The following is a 14,879-nucleotide window of genomic DNA, read 5'->3' on the forward strand; positions in this document are numbered from 1 at the left end:
AGGAAAATGTACAGGGTGGCTCAAAACGAAATCTAAAATGTGCCCTATAGAATTTGTGGTTTGTTAAAGTTAAAGTTTGCTTTAACGGCGATAAAAGATTCCTCCATTTGTATGAACTTTTAATTTGGTGTTGAATTAGTTAAAGTAAAATACAAATAACGACTATAAAGGGCAAATGTTTCTTGTTTTTTAATGTGTTTATTGTTTACCAGTGTGTTCAAATGGTGCAAATGGTTTTCGAGAGAATAATATTTATTTGAAACAATGCGCACACCGTACGTCGTAATAGTAAGTGACGTCATCGCGTCTAAATTGAGCGCGATTTCACCATCGATTTTTTTCAAATATCTCGAGCAGCGTGTGTGATAGAAGAAAACCGTAAATACAAAAATTGTAATTCTCGATGTGGGCTATAACATTGTTTAAATCAAAAGCCTCTATTTTTGACGAATTTTGATTTACGGCTAATAATTTAATTGCAAAAAGAAAAATTTTCATGGTCTTTTAAATTTTTGTCCATAATTGAAAAACCCTGTAGATAATCGAAAAAATGCCTAAAATAAAAGATTTAGTCCCAGATCTGCCGCGTTTCCCTATTCAAGAATTTTTCGGGTTAATCGTTTTGGAGAAAATAATATTTTTGTGGAAGCCAAAATAAACCAAAAAATTTTTTCAACATTTTTTAAGAAATACTTTGCTATGTTTGATTGCACCCCACTTCTAAGTCGATAAGTTCAAATTTAGGACACCTACCACATTTTTTAATATAGAACAAAATAAACTGAACTCCCTGTAAAATTTGTGAAAACATTAAATACAAAAATCACCATGAAAATTTTTACAAGCCTCCAACCTTCTCCATCATTAGTTAATATTCTCAAACTATAATATTCATGGATATTATGATACTCCTCAAAAATTCTGGCTTTCATTTCTTTAAAACACCTACGTTGCTTCGAAAAGATTGAACTTTTTACTGAAGATTAAGGTCAATCAGGTCTATAAATCAAAATTCTAAAGTCCTCCCCAGCTCACACAATTTAATTGTAAATAATAATTAATATAATTTTTAAAAAATTGCAGTCTCCGACAAAAACCGTTCCCGACAAAAAACGATACAACTTATATAAGATCTTTTGGTATCATTAAATATAGAAAAGATTAAAGTATATAACGTATAAATTTCAAATTCTTAAAATTATAAATAACCGAAATATGAAACATTCTATCAAAAAAATCTGTTTTTTTTTTTGCCAATACTTTGTCCCCCGGAAGAACTAATTAAACAACCGACTTTTTTTTTAATAATCTCTCGACTCCCTATCTTCGTGCCAAATTTCAGACGGATCGGTTAATATCGACTTCGATCCAAAATTTTCATGGGGTTTGGTCGTAATTTTTCCAAAAAATTTACAGATCCCAGTCAAAATCAGCTTTTTCGAGTCGTATTGTAGCGAAATCTACCTTAGAAAAGCAATTATTTACTTAAATCCTCCTTTTCTGGGACAAATAATTGGTTTTCGAGCAGATTATAGATAAAACCAGCATTTTCATAACTTACCACACTGATATATACATTAAAACTAAAGATGACTACTTAAAAACCCATTTACGACCACCTACTACTTACGAATATTTATTAAATATTTTCAGTCGTTTTTAAGTTGAACATTTCATATAACAATTTAGCAATCTTACGTAGGATTATAAGATCTAAAGAGAGGGCCAGCCGCAAAAACGGAAAAACATTTTTGGAGTTGCTGCTCTAACGATACAATTAGGTTAAATATTTTCGCTCCGAAAAAATGATAAACGGCAGTTTTATGATGAAGTTGTTCAAACCGCCTCAATTCTCAATACGGAGCTAATTCCCGTCGCTCGCAACGCAACGCCTTTTATTAAGGACCGTCCGCCAACGAGAAAGGAACGCTTTTTGTACGACGCGATTTTAAAAACTTTGGGAAGTTGTTTGAATGAGGCTTAATTATGAACTTTGAATATTTGTATCCCTTAATTGCGCTGGTCCCACCGTTGATAATGGAAAATTCCTAAAATTGACCCTAAACGCTTTTGCTAAACCATACGGATAAACCAAGCATGTTAAAAATGTGGGCATCCACCAAAATGACAAGGAATTAAAGGATACCCAAATAATGTTATATACAAACGAACAATTAAAATTTACAGAATAAATAAAATAAATTTACAATTTATTTTTAACCTGGTAACAACAAAACACAACCATAACAAATCACAACAATGCCTTGCAAATATCGTATGTATTAAATTATTCAAAAACTTTACAGAAATATTCCTTTATACCAAGTTGGAAGCCACTAGTAAGCGATAACAGAAGAAATATAAAAATCGTTATTCAAGACTTAATATTCCTGGTGCTAGTAAGACAGTAAACAAAGAAAATAGTAAGAAAAATAGTTTCAAGTTACAATAACTTAGAAATAGAAGGCAATTGGTTTCATGTATATATACATATTACTGGAATACTTTGTTGTTCATACATATGAACGCTGCAGAAAGTTTTTATAAAAACAATTCCAATATGGATCCGCACTGTTAAGCTAATGTCACTTTGAACCCTGATGGAAGATCTTCTCTTAATTCTCCACGAAATTTGGCGTATCTAAAAAAATTTCAATAAGAACAGCATAGCAATTGAGTTGTTTATTTATTCGTTTTCTCACATTTATAGGAAATTTTAATAATAATTATTGCCTATCGTACTTACATTTTTTCATATTTTAACCTTTCGTTTCTAGTAAGGGAAGGTCTAGTACGCTTCAGCGCCTCGAGCAACGAATTTTGAGAAATTGGCGATGTCAAAAGTATACTACTACCCTAAAACCAAAACAAACTAACTAAAATTTACTTCAATTTTTTAGAGATAAGATTTTTGAATCATTTTTTGCGGTCATTCGAGTTACTTTGAGCTACAAAAACAGCACTACAAAGGACAGAACCCCTAAAATAAAAGTTTTTTAGAACAAAGTTAATTTTTCTAACAATTTTAATGAAGGTTGGATGTGTATACGACCACTATGTTCTCATTCCCCTATTAATAAAACACACGGCACCAGATGCCCATAGTACTTAAATGTTCTTAAAAGCAACATCATTGGAGATTATTTATAAAGAGACAGTTACAAAACTTAGAATACTATTAAGATTGCGTCTTGCATTGTGCAGCAATACAGCAATCAATAAAATTTTCACTGAAATATTTCACAACATTGTTCAGTGGCATAAATAATAAGATATTGATGTAACGCGAAGGAAATTGACAATCTCTTTTCTTCTTGGCATCTTGATACAGCTCTGGCTGTTGACTGGCACAATTTCGCAATACTTGACGGCAATCGAGATTTTAATTTTGGCACGAGGAAAATGCTCTCACGTTGGTCTCTACGTGAGGCGTACTAGTCCCGATCGCAGCGAAGTACGACACCGGAGCTACATATGAGTTTTTTCTGGCCATTTACCCAGTGAGATTGTCACCAAAATACGCGGAGAATATAACCGTAGCAGTTAATTAAATGAAAACTAATTTCAATTTGCTTGATATAAAAATTCCCGAATTATCAAAACTAAAGAGGAAAAATAAAACAAGGTGTCGATATCGTCTCGTAGCTATACCCATAACAATTTATATTAAATATACCTTATATAAGCCAGGCGCGAGAATTAAAGAATAATTGGGGCCGGCAACCGCAAGAAATCAATTTGCTTTTAGACCTTTAAAATCAAAGCGCTTCGCAAATTGCTTTGAAGCAATTTATGAATCCGTCGTTTATTTCAATTTTCAGTTTCTACGTTCGTTAGTGTAACCACTTTTGGTCTTCCACGAGCTGAATACTTATATTAATTTGTCGCTTTTGTATTTGTAATGACTACTATTGCGATTGTTGGTACCTTTTGCCGGCTCCAGTTTGAACAATGGTTACGTTAAAATTAGGGAACGGCAACAAAGACGCAAGGTTTGTTAATTAATTTTTCACACGTCTGTTGCTCGTTTATTTTTGGTTCTGGCTTATAATACAACGTATTTACCAAGTGGCTTATAGTATATACTATAATACTATACTAGTATTATAGTATGGCTTATAGCATCTGATATCGAGCAAAACGAATCAATACGGATTTAGTTTTAATAATTATGAAGTAAAGTAAAAGGTTATATGTTCCAGAACTAATTTGGACTGAAAAAAAGTATACTTCAACCACCAAACGTTTGTGGCCTTTATGATTGCCTCTTTGCCTTACCTTACGAAATATTTCCGTCTTTTACTTACGATAAACAGACCCACACTTTTTGTGCGGTGACGACCGACTTTCGTTAGTTTGAGATTTGTCCAATAACTCTGCCATTATGAATTGTTCACATTTCAACATGCGTTCGTCACTATTGTATTGGAAAATTTTTAGTTTATAACCTTGTGTGCATTTCATTCATTCAGTTCATTTTAATGGAACATTTTAATTATTTTTGCTTAATTAGGCATTCTTATCCAACCTATGCTCTTGCGAAAATTGAAGGAGGATGATACAGAAATAAGCTGTGGTCGTGACACTACAAAAACTGCTTTTGACAAAATAAAGAAATTAATAAGCAGTATGTGATTATGGAATCGACCCGTTTAAAGAAGTGGAGAACAGAATATCTGATATTAAATCACTTTTACAGCACAACATTTCACGCCATCAGAGAGTCTTTACTAATTCACTGACACCTTAACAGTAATTGTAAATCTATTTATGCGTATTAAAACTCTCCTGTCATTAACTAAGATTTAATTAAATTGTATATTTTTAAATAACGTAATCAAAATCGTTTAATTTTATTTGTTGGTAGATTTAAATTAACCAAACTAAGCCAATCAGGTCAAGCGTATCCGCAAAAGTGCCATTCTATTTATTACTATTTTTGATTCTTGTAATTTAGTGTATCCCATACTCTTATTTGATATTTTTGTTACTATATTTATTGCTATCACTGTTAATTTGTTAGAGAATTTGAGAAATCTTTTAATGATATTTGGAATGCATAAATGAGAAAATTACATCGGGTAACATTGTAAAATGTACACCTGCATAATTATCTCGTTTATCCATAATCTAATAACTACCTAAGAGTTTTACTACTTGTTAGTGCCGTAACAACACACATAAACGATATTGTTAGTTAATTTTGTACCATAACCATGTACCATGTACCAGAGAAAAAGAATAAATAGGTTCTTGCAGGGTAGTCATCAAAGTTAACAGGAAATATTTAATGAAAACATGTTCTGGGTTATTTGTTTGAGAGTGAGATAAAGAGTTGGAACCATAGAAATAAAAAATATTGGTTAAATGTACCTAGTTAGGAAAATATGTGTGTATTTTAAAACAGAATTTCTGATCAATATATTTTTTAAAACGTCAGAAAATACTTTGATTTTTACATTTCTAACATTTGAATGAGGGGGAAGGGGGTGGCTCTTGAGAAGTTAGATTATTATAAATTGTATTTTTTACAAATATTTAATGAAAATATTCTTTGATAATCAAATAATATGTAAAGGCAACAATCACCATTACCAGTAGGCTTTTTCTATTGTAAAATTTGCATCAATTTTCTATCTAGTGTAGATGGAGATCCTTATTTGGGCCTTTTCTTTTTTGACAAATTAAATCCCAGTTCAATAGCTGTAAAAGTTTTTAAAAATATAATATGGCGTTTATTTTGACCAGTATAAAAAGCGGAAAATGAATATCCCTACCTAATTCAGCAAAAAGAAAATATATTTCGTAATTCCTCATTTAATTTTAAATAAAAAAATCAAAATTATTTTTTGCTCTCGAAAAAACATCGCTCCAATTCCCAGCTACTACTAATTGATAATGTTCAGAAAAGAAAAACTCACATCCTCCTTAAAGCAATCAAGCTGCGCACTATACAATAATGATTGAAGGTCGGCACCAGAATAATCGTCTGTGAGTGACGCAATTTGATCAAAATTAACATCATTGTCAAGATCGAGACCCCGAGAAAGGACACTGAGAATCTCTTTGCGACTCTCCTGCAACAATTCAAATAAAATAAAACCTTGTCTAATAAAATCACTTCAAATTCACTTTTTGACTTACCTTATCTGGCATGGGACACAAGAGCTGCTTATCCAACCTTCCAGGTCTAAGTAAGGCTGGATCCAAAAGATCTGGTCTCGAGGTTGCAGCCAATACACAGACTCCTATCAGAGACTCGATTCCGTCCAAATGTGTTAGAAGTTGATTGACCACTCTATCTGTGACCCCTGTATTATCATGTCCTCGTCTGAAAGCATATGTTCTTTTTAAAAATATGCGCCTGTTTTGACCATTTCTTACCTTGGGGCCAAACTTTCAAATTCGTCGAAGAAAACAATACAAGGTCTAGCCCTCTGTGCTCTAAAATGGTTATTTTTTTACAAAATCCCAAATAACTAATAAATTTATATGTTACTTTTCAAACACATCCCTTACTGATTGTTCACTGGCACCTATATATTTACTTAGCAATTCCGGACCTTTGACGGAAATTAATCTCAAACTACACTGATTGGCGGCTGCACTGGCCACAAGTGTTTTTCCGCTACCAGGAGGTCCATATAAAAGCATCCCTGATGGCAACCTAAGTGGTGCTCCCGAAAAAAGCGTTGGATACTAGAAAAACCATCATTAGGCTAATCACTTCCACATGCTAGAATATATAGAGTCTGAACAACTTTATAAGAAAGTTTATTTTTTATAAAAGTATTACACTTACTTGTATAGGCCACAAAAAATTTTCTATCAGGATATTCTTAATATCATGCAATCCTCCTACATCTTCAAATGTTTTACCTTTGCTCGCACTAAATTTAATATTTTGAAGTGACAGGGCGCACGACTTTTTCAATGCCTCATCGCAATGGATTTGTTTTATGATGAGTGGTTGATTAACAGAACCTAGACGAGAAAAAGATACAAACCAAAAATGTTAATTTAGATCTAAATTGTCGAAAATACCTTCCTTGCAAGCTTCAAATCTAATTTTGCTGCATAGGTCGGCAATATCTTGTATAACAAACCCATCGGTCCTCACAGACAAATCATTAAAGTCAACATCAGACACATTGTGCGATAGGAAATAATATTTCAAAAGAGCTACTCTATCGCCCTAAATAATAAATAATTAATTAAGTAATCCTTACCTTCTTAATTAGTACCTTATGTAATTCATCTAGATTAAATACGTTTTTAAATAAGTGGTTCCCACGGGATCTATAAACATGTCTATTTATGTTGGATATTGAATCAACACTCGCTATGATGCCAATTGCATTTTGAGCAGTAAACTGAGAAAATATGTTGTATAATATTTCACTAACTCTAAAATAAGACAAAATTAAAAAGCTTACCAGAATCCGACAGTTCAGTGACTATTTTTGAAAAACAAAAGTTAGAATAACTTTAAATAAACTGTTGATAAAAATACAAAAATATATAAGTAAGTTTAATCTTTTAATTAACTCACAATCAATACTTTTCTAAATCAATTTGAGAAAAAAATTATTTGACCCCAAGTGAAATAATGTTGATTTGATAAAATTATTATTATTTATTAGAAACATATATTTCAGTAACCATACTGACCTATTGCAGTACAGGGTGTTGGGAGTCTCATCCCCCTTAGCACCCTCGCAAAGTACGTGGAAATCGTCCAGAACAAGTAAAGATGGTTGGCACAGTATAAGCTTTGCAAAACAGTCGCTAAAATATTTCTGTAGAGAATCTACAGTTTTGCCTTTAATTTGTTTACAATAAATTGTTTCGTTATACACAAAATAGGGATATTTCATTAAAATACCACTTAAATGGGTTAAAAAAGAACTCTTGCCCATGCCAGGTCTACCTAAAATTTTGTATTTGCTATTAGAACTTTTTTAGATTTATTGTGGAATCTTACCTATGATAATGCAATTTTCAGGGAAGAATACATTACAGCTTGTCAGAATTTGCAAAACTTTAGAAAGAATATTCGAAAACGGCGAAACATTCCAGTAAAATGAGTCTGACTGCTTTAATTTAATATCGAACTTTTCTAATGGCTTCACTTCTTCACTATGCAATGAGAAAGAGCAATTTCTTAAAAATTCCTCATCTACCACACAGAAATCTACCGGATCTGGCAAAAACTTTAAAAAACAATGGATATCGCTGCCAATATTTATAGGAATGTTAGAGTTTAATAACAGAGACTCTTTACAATTATCAGCCAAAAATAATTTTAATTTTTCTACTACATTTAGCAGATAATTCTTCTTGCAATGCATTTCAATCTCTTTAATAAACGGTTTTGTATCAATCATTTTTAATGATACTCTTGAACAAAAACTGACCTCAAGCACATCCAAAATTATATCGGGTACAAATATATTCTCATTATTTATGTCAACGTCTAATATATCTTCCAGAAAGTAAAGTCTAATATAAACATTTTTGTCATTCTGCTTTGCTAACACCCTCATTTTGTAGAAATGCGTCGTGTTTGCGTGAAAATATTCACCATAGCATCCTTTTCTTGAAACGAACCCACAAAAAGGGGGATACCTATCAATAATTTTTTTTAAACCAGGACACTCATTTAAAGGAAGTATGCGATACACTAATTCACTCTTTGATATAAAGAATTTCCTAAAAGTATTTATTTCTGCATTAGAGTTATTCTGAAACGATAATGTTGGTTTAGTTAGATTTTTCAAGTAATTAGACTCCACCTGACTAGAAAAGTCACCTAAAAACAATTTTCAAAAATCATGTCATTTCTTTGCGATTAAAATGACTACACATTTTATACAAAATACATACCAATAATATCCCTTTTTTCATTGGGAGATTTAATTTCAACTTCTGTTAAGAAATCAATAATTCCTGGGGAAACTGGTCGAACATTGCCTAGAAAATTTTATTTTCAATATGCTACAAAATGAACAGCATTCAACTTCAGGTCACCGAAATGAATATAAAACAACGAAAAAACATCCATACCCACATCCACCGTGACAGAAATACTGTTTCCTATCCAAATAACTAGATTTTGTTGTTCATTAACGACCCTCACTTGGTCTAGTAAACTTGATTGTACATCTTGGGCAAAAACCTCCTATTAAATAATGAAAATACTTAAAAATATATCAAACAAATAGGTAATAACTCCTACCAAAACCTCGTAGTCACTTTTATTTTTTGGTATTATGCTAAGACCATTTACTACAGAAAGTTGCTCAATCTGAGACACAGTAATATAATCGTTTTCTTTTATTCCTAAGGCTTTTGCATAAAGAGAGCTAATTCCTATTGTGTCTGTATCAAGAGAGTCTAAAGTGCATACTGAAAAATAGCCAGATTTTGTACAGTAGGACAGTTTCAAATAAATCTAAAATCATGCATTTAGTTAGCTTAAAACAGGCCAAAAATGTCTATTTAACCTTACCACTCTATGTATGTTAATAAGACGACCTGACAAATATACAAAACATGTCTTTGAACTGAGATACTTCACTTTTAAAACGCGTTCAAACATTTTTTTCTTAAAATTTACTTATAAACATTTAACCTAGCTTTTAGCTTAATAAATTGAGGTTATAATCATGACAGTTTGTTTACAAACGGCAGTAAAACATCTGTTGCAACTTAACGTTTCCTCCGCTAGAGACGGTTTGAAAAGAAATATGTCCCCACCTTTTGTAATCCACCAATCACGTTCTCGATTCGAAAATCGAACCAATACAACGTTCTGAAAACAACGGAATTACGAAAATCAAACGGACATCAAGCTGAAGGCTTGTCATAACGAATTTTACATGTGGTGCTTTTACAAAAATTTTGCAAGATTTGGCTCTTACTGGTGCAAAAAACACGGCTAAAGGTAATTCAAATTTTATATTAGAATGAGCTGAAAATAACAATTTGCTTAATTAGAAAAAGTTAAGGATTAGTGAGAAAGTAACCTAGAACATGGTCTCCATTTTTAATGGTCAGTGGCTTTTTTTTGTATTTTGTATATTCGTTACATTGCATACGAAATAACTTATTGCGGTATTAGTGCCTTATTTGCAATTAAATGTTCCTTGGTTTTGAATTAGATTTTTTTAATAGGAAACATGTGTAGAAAAAGGCGGCAAAACTATTGATTATTTATGAAATACTAGTAGTGTACTTAATCTGTGGAAAGTAAAAATACGCATAATTTTGCAGCATTTCTGTGAGTAACTTATTTAATGGAAGTTAATAGACTTCTATGACATGTCACTTTATTATTTTTCAATATATTTAAAACTCATGCAGTGGTAATTTATAAATTGTTTAATGTTAGCTTGTAGTTTAGTGCCGTAACATTGTACACTATTATGGATCTCCACTCACTTGAATATAAATTCATTTAAATTTTATGGAAATGTTGACCATTTTTTATAATTAATATGTTCACACAAATAGTTTTTGAGATGTTGCAACAACCTATTAGGAAACGAGTTAACCATAATTATCAGATCTTGTTGCCCCTGGTTGGTAAAGCTACTTTATTTCACTCACTTTTTTACTTTTTGAAGGGAAGCAACTTGTGTTTGATGATCACGTTTGTAGAAATAATTGTTGAAACATTAGTTTCTGTATTTATTAGAATGTATTTACGTATTAGAATAAATAAGTTTAGATAAAGTAGGTAGAGCTATGATGCTATCTACCAAACCAAATTTAAGACGACTGGCTGATATCCACTAGCTTGCCTTCACTTATTTTTGGTCAATGCCCATTTTCTACTTTAAGACATCACAACTGACTGAAATACCGATGTCACAAGAACAATTTTAGCCATAATTAAAAGGGTCCATACAAACCCAGACATGTCCTTATAAATTAATTTAAAGAGAAAAACGAAAAAACTTCTGAATATATGATTTTGACCGAACTGTGCATATTTATCACAATATATTATCACAACTCCAGTCGCCATAAGATAAATACTGTACTAAAGTTGAAATGTTGAAATTTTTAAAATTGCTTTTTACAAATCTTCTGGATTCCTCCTGCGTCGGTTTTTGCTTAGTCGAAATTGCTGACGGTTCGCCAATAATCCTGGTGGCTTCTTCAGAGCTTGACTGACTGACTGAAGACTGAAGAAGTTTTGTAAAAAGCATATTTTCTTTGTGATGTGTTAGGTATCTATTCAGAAAATTTGAAATCTTAAAGTAGGATATTTAAATTAACATCATTCTAATAAAAACAGCTCCAAGCGTTAAAATAAACTAACATATTCACTTAGAGTGCATTAAGTACTCACTAGTTACATGCGCTACTTTTTCACTCAACCTCTCTCTTCTGTGGGAGGAGTATCTCTTGTCCGTCTAAGCGGAAGGTATGCCCTTAGGCACATGCCACATGTTTCAATTGTTTTGCAGATTTTGGATTAATAACAATTCACTATATTCATCGGCTGCCCTTGTTCCAAAAAAAGAATGGCACCACTCAAAACGACGAAATTGTACACGAACAACGTAAATAAAATCGCAACCAGGAGTAGGGCGGCTACACACTTGAAGGAGATAAACGGCAACAAGGGTTTGGAGAGGGCGTTACGCGGCAAACGAAAGGCCGACTGCTCACCGACCAAAGAAAATGGCAACAAAAGAACCGCGTTAGGAGAATTAACCAACAACAAAATAGACTTTGCGGTAATATATTTGCACCTCGACTTTAATTTTTACTCGATGAACCACTTTCTGTTTTATTGCAGACAGGGAAAGGTATAAAAAAAGTCACAGTGCAATCGTCAGTGTTGCCGTCGGTAAAAACTGTAGTGAAAAATAACAAACAGAAGGAAAATGGTGCCCCACCCCCTGCCCCGCTCAACAAAATTATTACCCGGGCGTCGTTGAAACAGACGGTTCACCACATTCCCAATCAAACGGCAGTCAAGTCGAAGGAGACGCAAAAAGAAAACAATTTACCCCCAGCAACCAAAAAAAGACTGAGCAACGAGTTCGAAAAGACTGAATCTGAGCCATCGCTTTACAGCACCGCCTTGGAAGACGCGTTAGTATTGCTTTTATCTTTGCGCCTTCATGGGAGATTCTCCGCAATTCACAAGAGTCGGGGTATTGCTAAAGATTTTCCATTTTGCATACTAAATGTCAGTGGTATTTGCTGATTTTAGAAGTTTTAGCTTTACCAAATTTCCTCAAAGTTTTGTCTAATTGTAGTTGACTCCAAAGTCATATTTATGAACCATTTGGGAACAGTCAAATTAATGTCCACGAGGTCTCAAACTAACGAAACTTCGAGATTTTTCATTTTTATTGGACAAAATAAAAATTTTGCCATGTTATTTTTTTATTTTAATCAACGAAGCCTGTCTAAAAAATATCGTGAAAATTTTCAAATTGCTGAGAATCATGCCTCGACAATTATTCGTTGAACCCGTTCAAATTCCAGTTATAATTTCTAGTTAAAAATCGTTCGTTTTTCCGGGAAAATAAACTCAGTAAATTTTAGTAATGATTCTACCTACTTCAGTGCAAGAAAATCGACGAGACTGTCTTCGAAATCGTCCGAATCATCGACCATTGTCGAACAAAAGCCCAGTCCTTCAAATGTTTCTTTGGTCATTCAGCAATTAGAGTCGAAACTGAACCTAGGTAATCACGATGTTCCCCCCGGGATCAGGGATTTTGACAAAGAAAACTGGAACGATATTTATCAAGTTTCGCATTATGCCATGGACATTTTCAACTACTACAAAGAAAGGGAAGTAAGTGCACTAAATTTTACTTTTTTTAAGCTTTATTTTATACCGTTTGTTTCGTCAGAAAATGTTTCCAATTGGGGATTACATGGAAAGACAAGTCTGCCTAACTAAAATGATGAGGTCGCAACTGGTCGATTGGATGGTTGAGATACAAGAAAGCTTCGAGTTGAACCATGAGACTCTGTATCTGGGGGTTAAAGTGAGTGAAATTTGTTTTATTGTATTCTATAGTCTATTCGGAATTTTCTAAGGCACATACACGTAAGGGGCTTTAAGCATCAGGGACCATAATATCTAATAACTACAGGAAAGCTCGCTCGTTAGTAAAATAAGCAATTCACAAGAAATTTTTTAAAAATATTTAAATTGTCCTCACCTATGTTGGCCCAACATTATCAAAGTTGTGAATTTTAAATATCTATTAATCGCATGGATTAATTCTTGTTTTCCTTTGAAATATTGTACTTTAAGGATAACGTTGGAATTTTCATCAATTGTTTGTGATTTAGTATTGCAAGTTTTTTTTTATTATAGTTAGTCGACATGTACTTGGATAGAGTGACAGTATCGAAAGAAATGCTTCAATTGGTGGGCGCGGCAGCCATGTTTATCGCTAGCAAGTTTGACGAGAGAATACCGCCCATGATAGATGACTTTTTATACATCTGCGACGGAGCTTATACCCGGAGAGAAATGATTCGAATGGAGATCAACCTGCTCAAAATTATCGATTTCAACTTGGGAATACCAATCAGCTATCGATTTCTAAGAAGATTTGCCAGAGTAAGTTATAGCACTGACTAGTTTGATGTGTAGTTTTTTTTTCTTTCTTTTTTTCAGTGCGCGAGGATTACAATGCCGATACTGACACTGGCAAGATATATCCTGGAGTTTTCATTGATGGACTATGACACCATTTCGATTAAAGACTCTATACTGGCATCGGCAGCTTTATATATGGCCTTGAAAATGAAGAAAGTTTCCAATTGGACTCCTACACTTGAATTTTACACTGGTAAGAATATTTTTTTCTGTGAATACACAATACAGGTGTTATACAAAGTTATTATAATACATATGCAATACAATTCCAAATACATTTGCAAAACTGAAAAACATTTATCTAGGTTATAAATTAGAAGACTTCAAGGACACAATTCTGTTGCTCAACAAAGGATTGCACAGGCCGTCAAGAGAGCAGTTGATGACAGTACGTAATAAGTATTCCCACAAGATATTCTTCGAAGTAGCGACAACACCTTTACTAAAAGATGACGCATTCTTTTAGCCAATTTCGGTTAATTTAGTATATACATTAATTTTTCTAATGACGATTTATTTCTATGATATGTTTAAGAGCTTGTAAAATATACACACAATAAAATTTTTGCTTGATGGAGTATTTTGCTCCTATTATTATAATGTGTAGGTAAATTTGTTATCGAATATTGTTTTCGCGTCTTTCATTTTACATTTTCTCTACGTGAAATGGGTGTTTGAAATTGAATCTCATTGTCTAAAATTAATGCTTGAAGGTACTTGTTTGGCAAAGATCCGTTTTTTCCTGCTGTTTGCATCAACCAGCAAAGTACAAGCATTAGTTTTAAATGTATAACAGTAATTAAAGGTTGTATATAAATATAAATATTGTGGGAGATTGATTGGTTTTTCAATGATGCTTCAGTGCTATGGTGAGTTAGCTAAGTGCATGTTTTTGTATAAATGTTTGTTAGACCCTTGTGGAGAATAAATAAATTTTTAATAACTTATTTTTTGTTTTTCAAATAAAACATGAATTTAACCCCTTATACAATATACCATCATAATGTTCTCTACATACCAGACAATTTTCAGTGTTCATAAGCTGGAAACTTTTTTTTTGCCATTTTTGTTACATAAAAAGTTTTCCAGTATGTAGCAAATATGGAGGACAATATATGTACTCTATTAAATAAGGTAATCAGGCAAAATATGTAAAATAGATCTCACCAAGTTCCAATTTTTCCGGAAAATCTGTAAGATGTAGGGTACAAATGCTAAATCAGTCAATATGGGC

At 32.7% G+C, this 14,879-nt stretch overlaps 2 protein-coding genes across 4 annotated transcripts; one reads left to right on the forward strand and one right to left on the reverse strand.

The window, feature by feature from the left end:
* Positions 1-1,027: 1,027 nt before the first annotated feature.
* On the reverse strand, positions 1,028-9,720 carry LOC132696170 (peroxisomal ATPase PEX1). Its single transcript, XM_060660833.1, has 15 exons — positions 9,512-9,720; positions 9,239-9,454; positions 9,067-9,181; positions 8,887-8,973; positions 7,985-8,812; positions 7,672-7,930; positions 7,245-7,407; positions 7,045-7,195; positions 6,803-6,984; positions 6,500-6,699; positions 6,385-6,444; positions 6,145-6,331; positions 5,922-6,077; positions 2,747-2,856; positions 1,028-2,641 (listed from the first exon to the last, which is right to left on the reverse strand). Exons 1-15 carry the CDS (start codon positions 9,599-9,601, stop codon positions 2,575-2,577), a joined length of 2,871 nt encoding a protein of 956 aa, XP_060516816.1. The 5' UTR covers positions 9,602-9,720; the 3' UTR covers positions 1,028-2,574.
* Positions 9,721-9,819: 99 nt separating this feature from the next.
* Positions 9,820-14,415, forward strand: LOC132696172 (G2/mitotic-specific cyclin-B3). Of its 3 annotated transcripts, none has more exons than XM_060660836.1 (8): positions 9,820-9,946; positions 11,478-11,750; positions 11,813-12,111; positions 12,571-12,826; positions 12,885-13,022; positions 13,358-13,606; positions 13,664-13,838; positions 13,951-14,415. In XM_060660836.1, exons 2-8 carry the CDS (start codon positions 11,535-11,537, stop codon positions 14,109-14,111), a joined length of 1,494 nt encoding a protein of 497 aa, XP_060516819.1. In that variant the 5' UTR covers positions 9,820-9,946; positions 11,478-11,534; the 3' UTR covers positions 14,112-14,415. The 3 variants fall into 3 exon arrangements, with proteins under 3 accessions (XP_060516819.1, XP_060516821.1, XP_060516820.1); XM_060660838.1 differs by having other exon boundaries at positions 12,592-12,826; XM_060660837.1 differs by lacking the exon at positions 9,820-9,946 and adding an exon at positions 9,989-10,282.
* The last annotated feature ends 464 nt before the right edge of the window (positions 14,416-14,879 follow it).

The sequence above is a fragment of the Cylas formicarius genome, unplaced genomic scaffold, assembly GCF_029955315.1.
Source record: "Cylas formicarius isolate icCylForm1 unplaced genomic scaffold, icCylForm1.1 PGA_scaffold_1__22_contigs__length_36826433, whole genome shotgun sequence".
Lineage (NCBI taxonomy): Eukaryota > Metazoa > Arthropoda > Insecta > Coleoptera > Brentidae > Cylas > Cylas formicarius.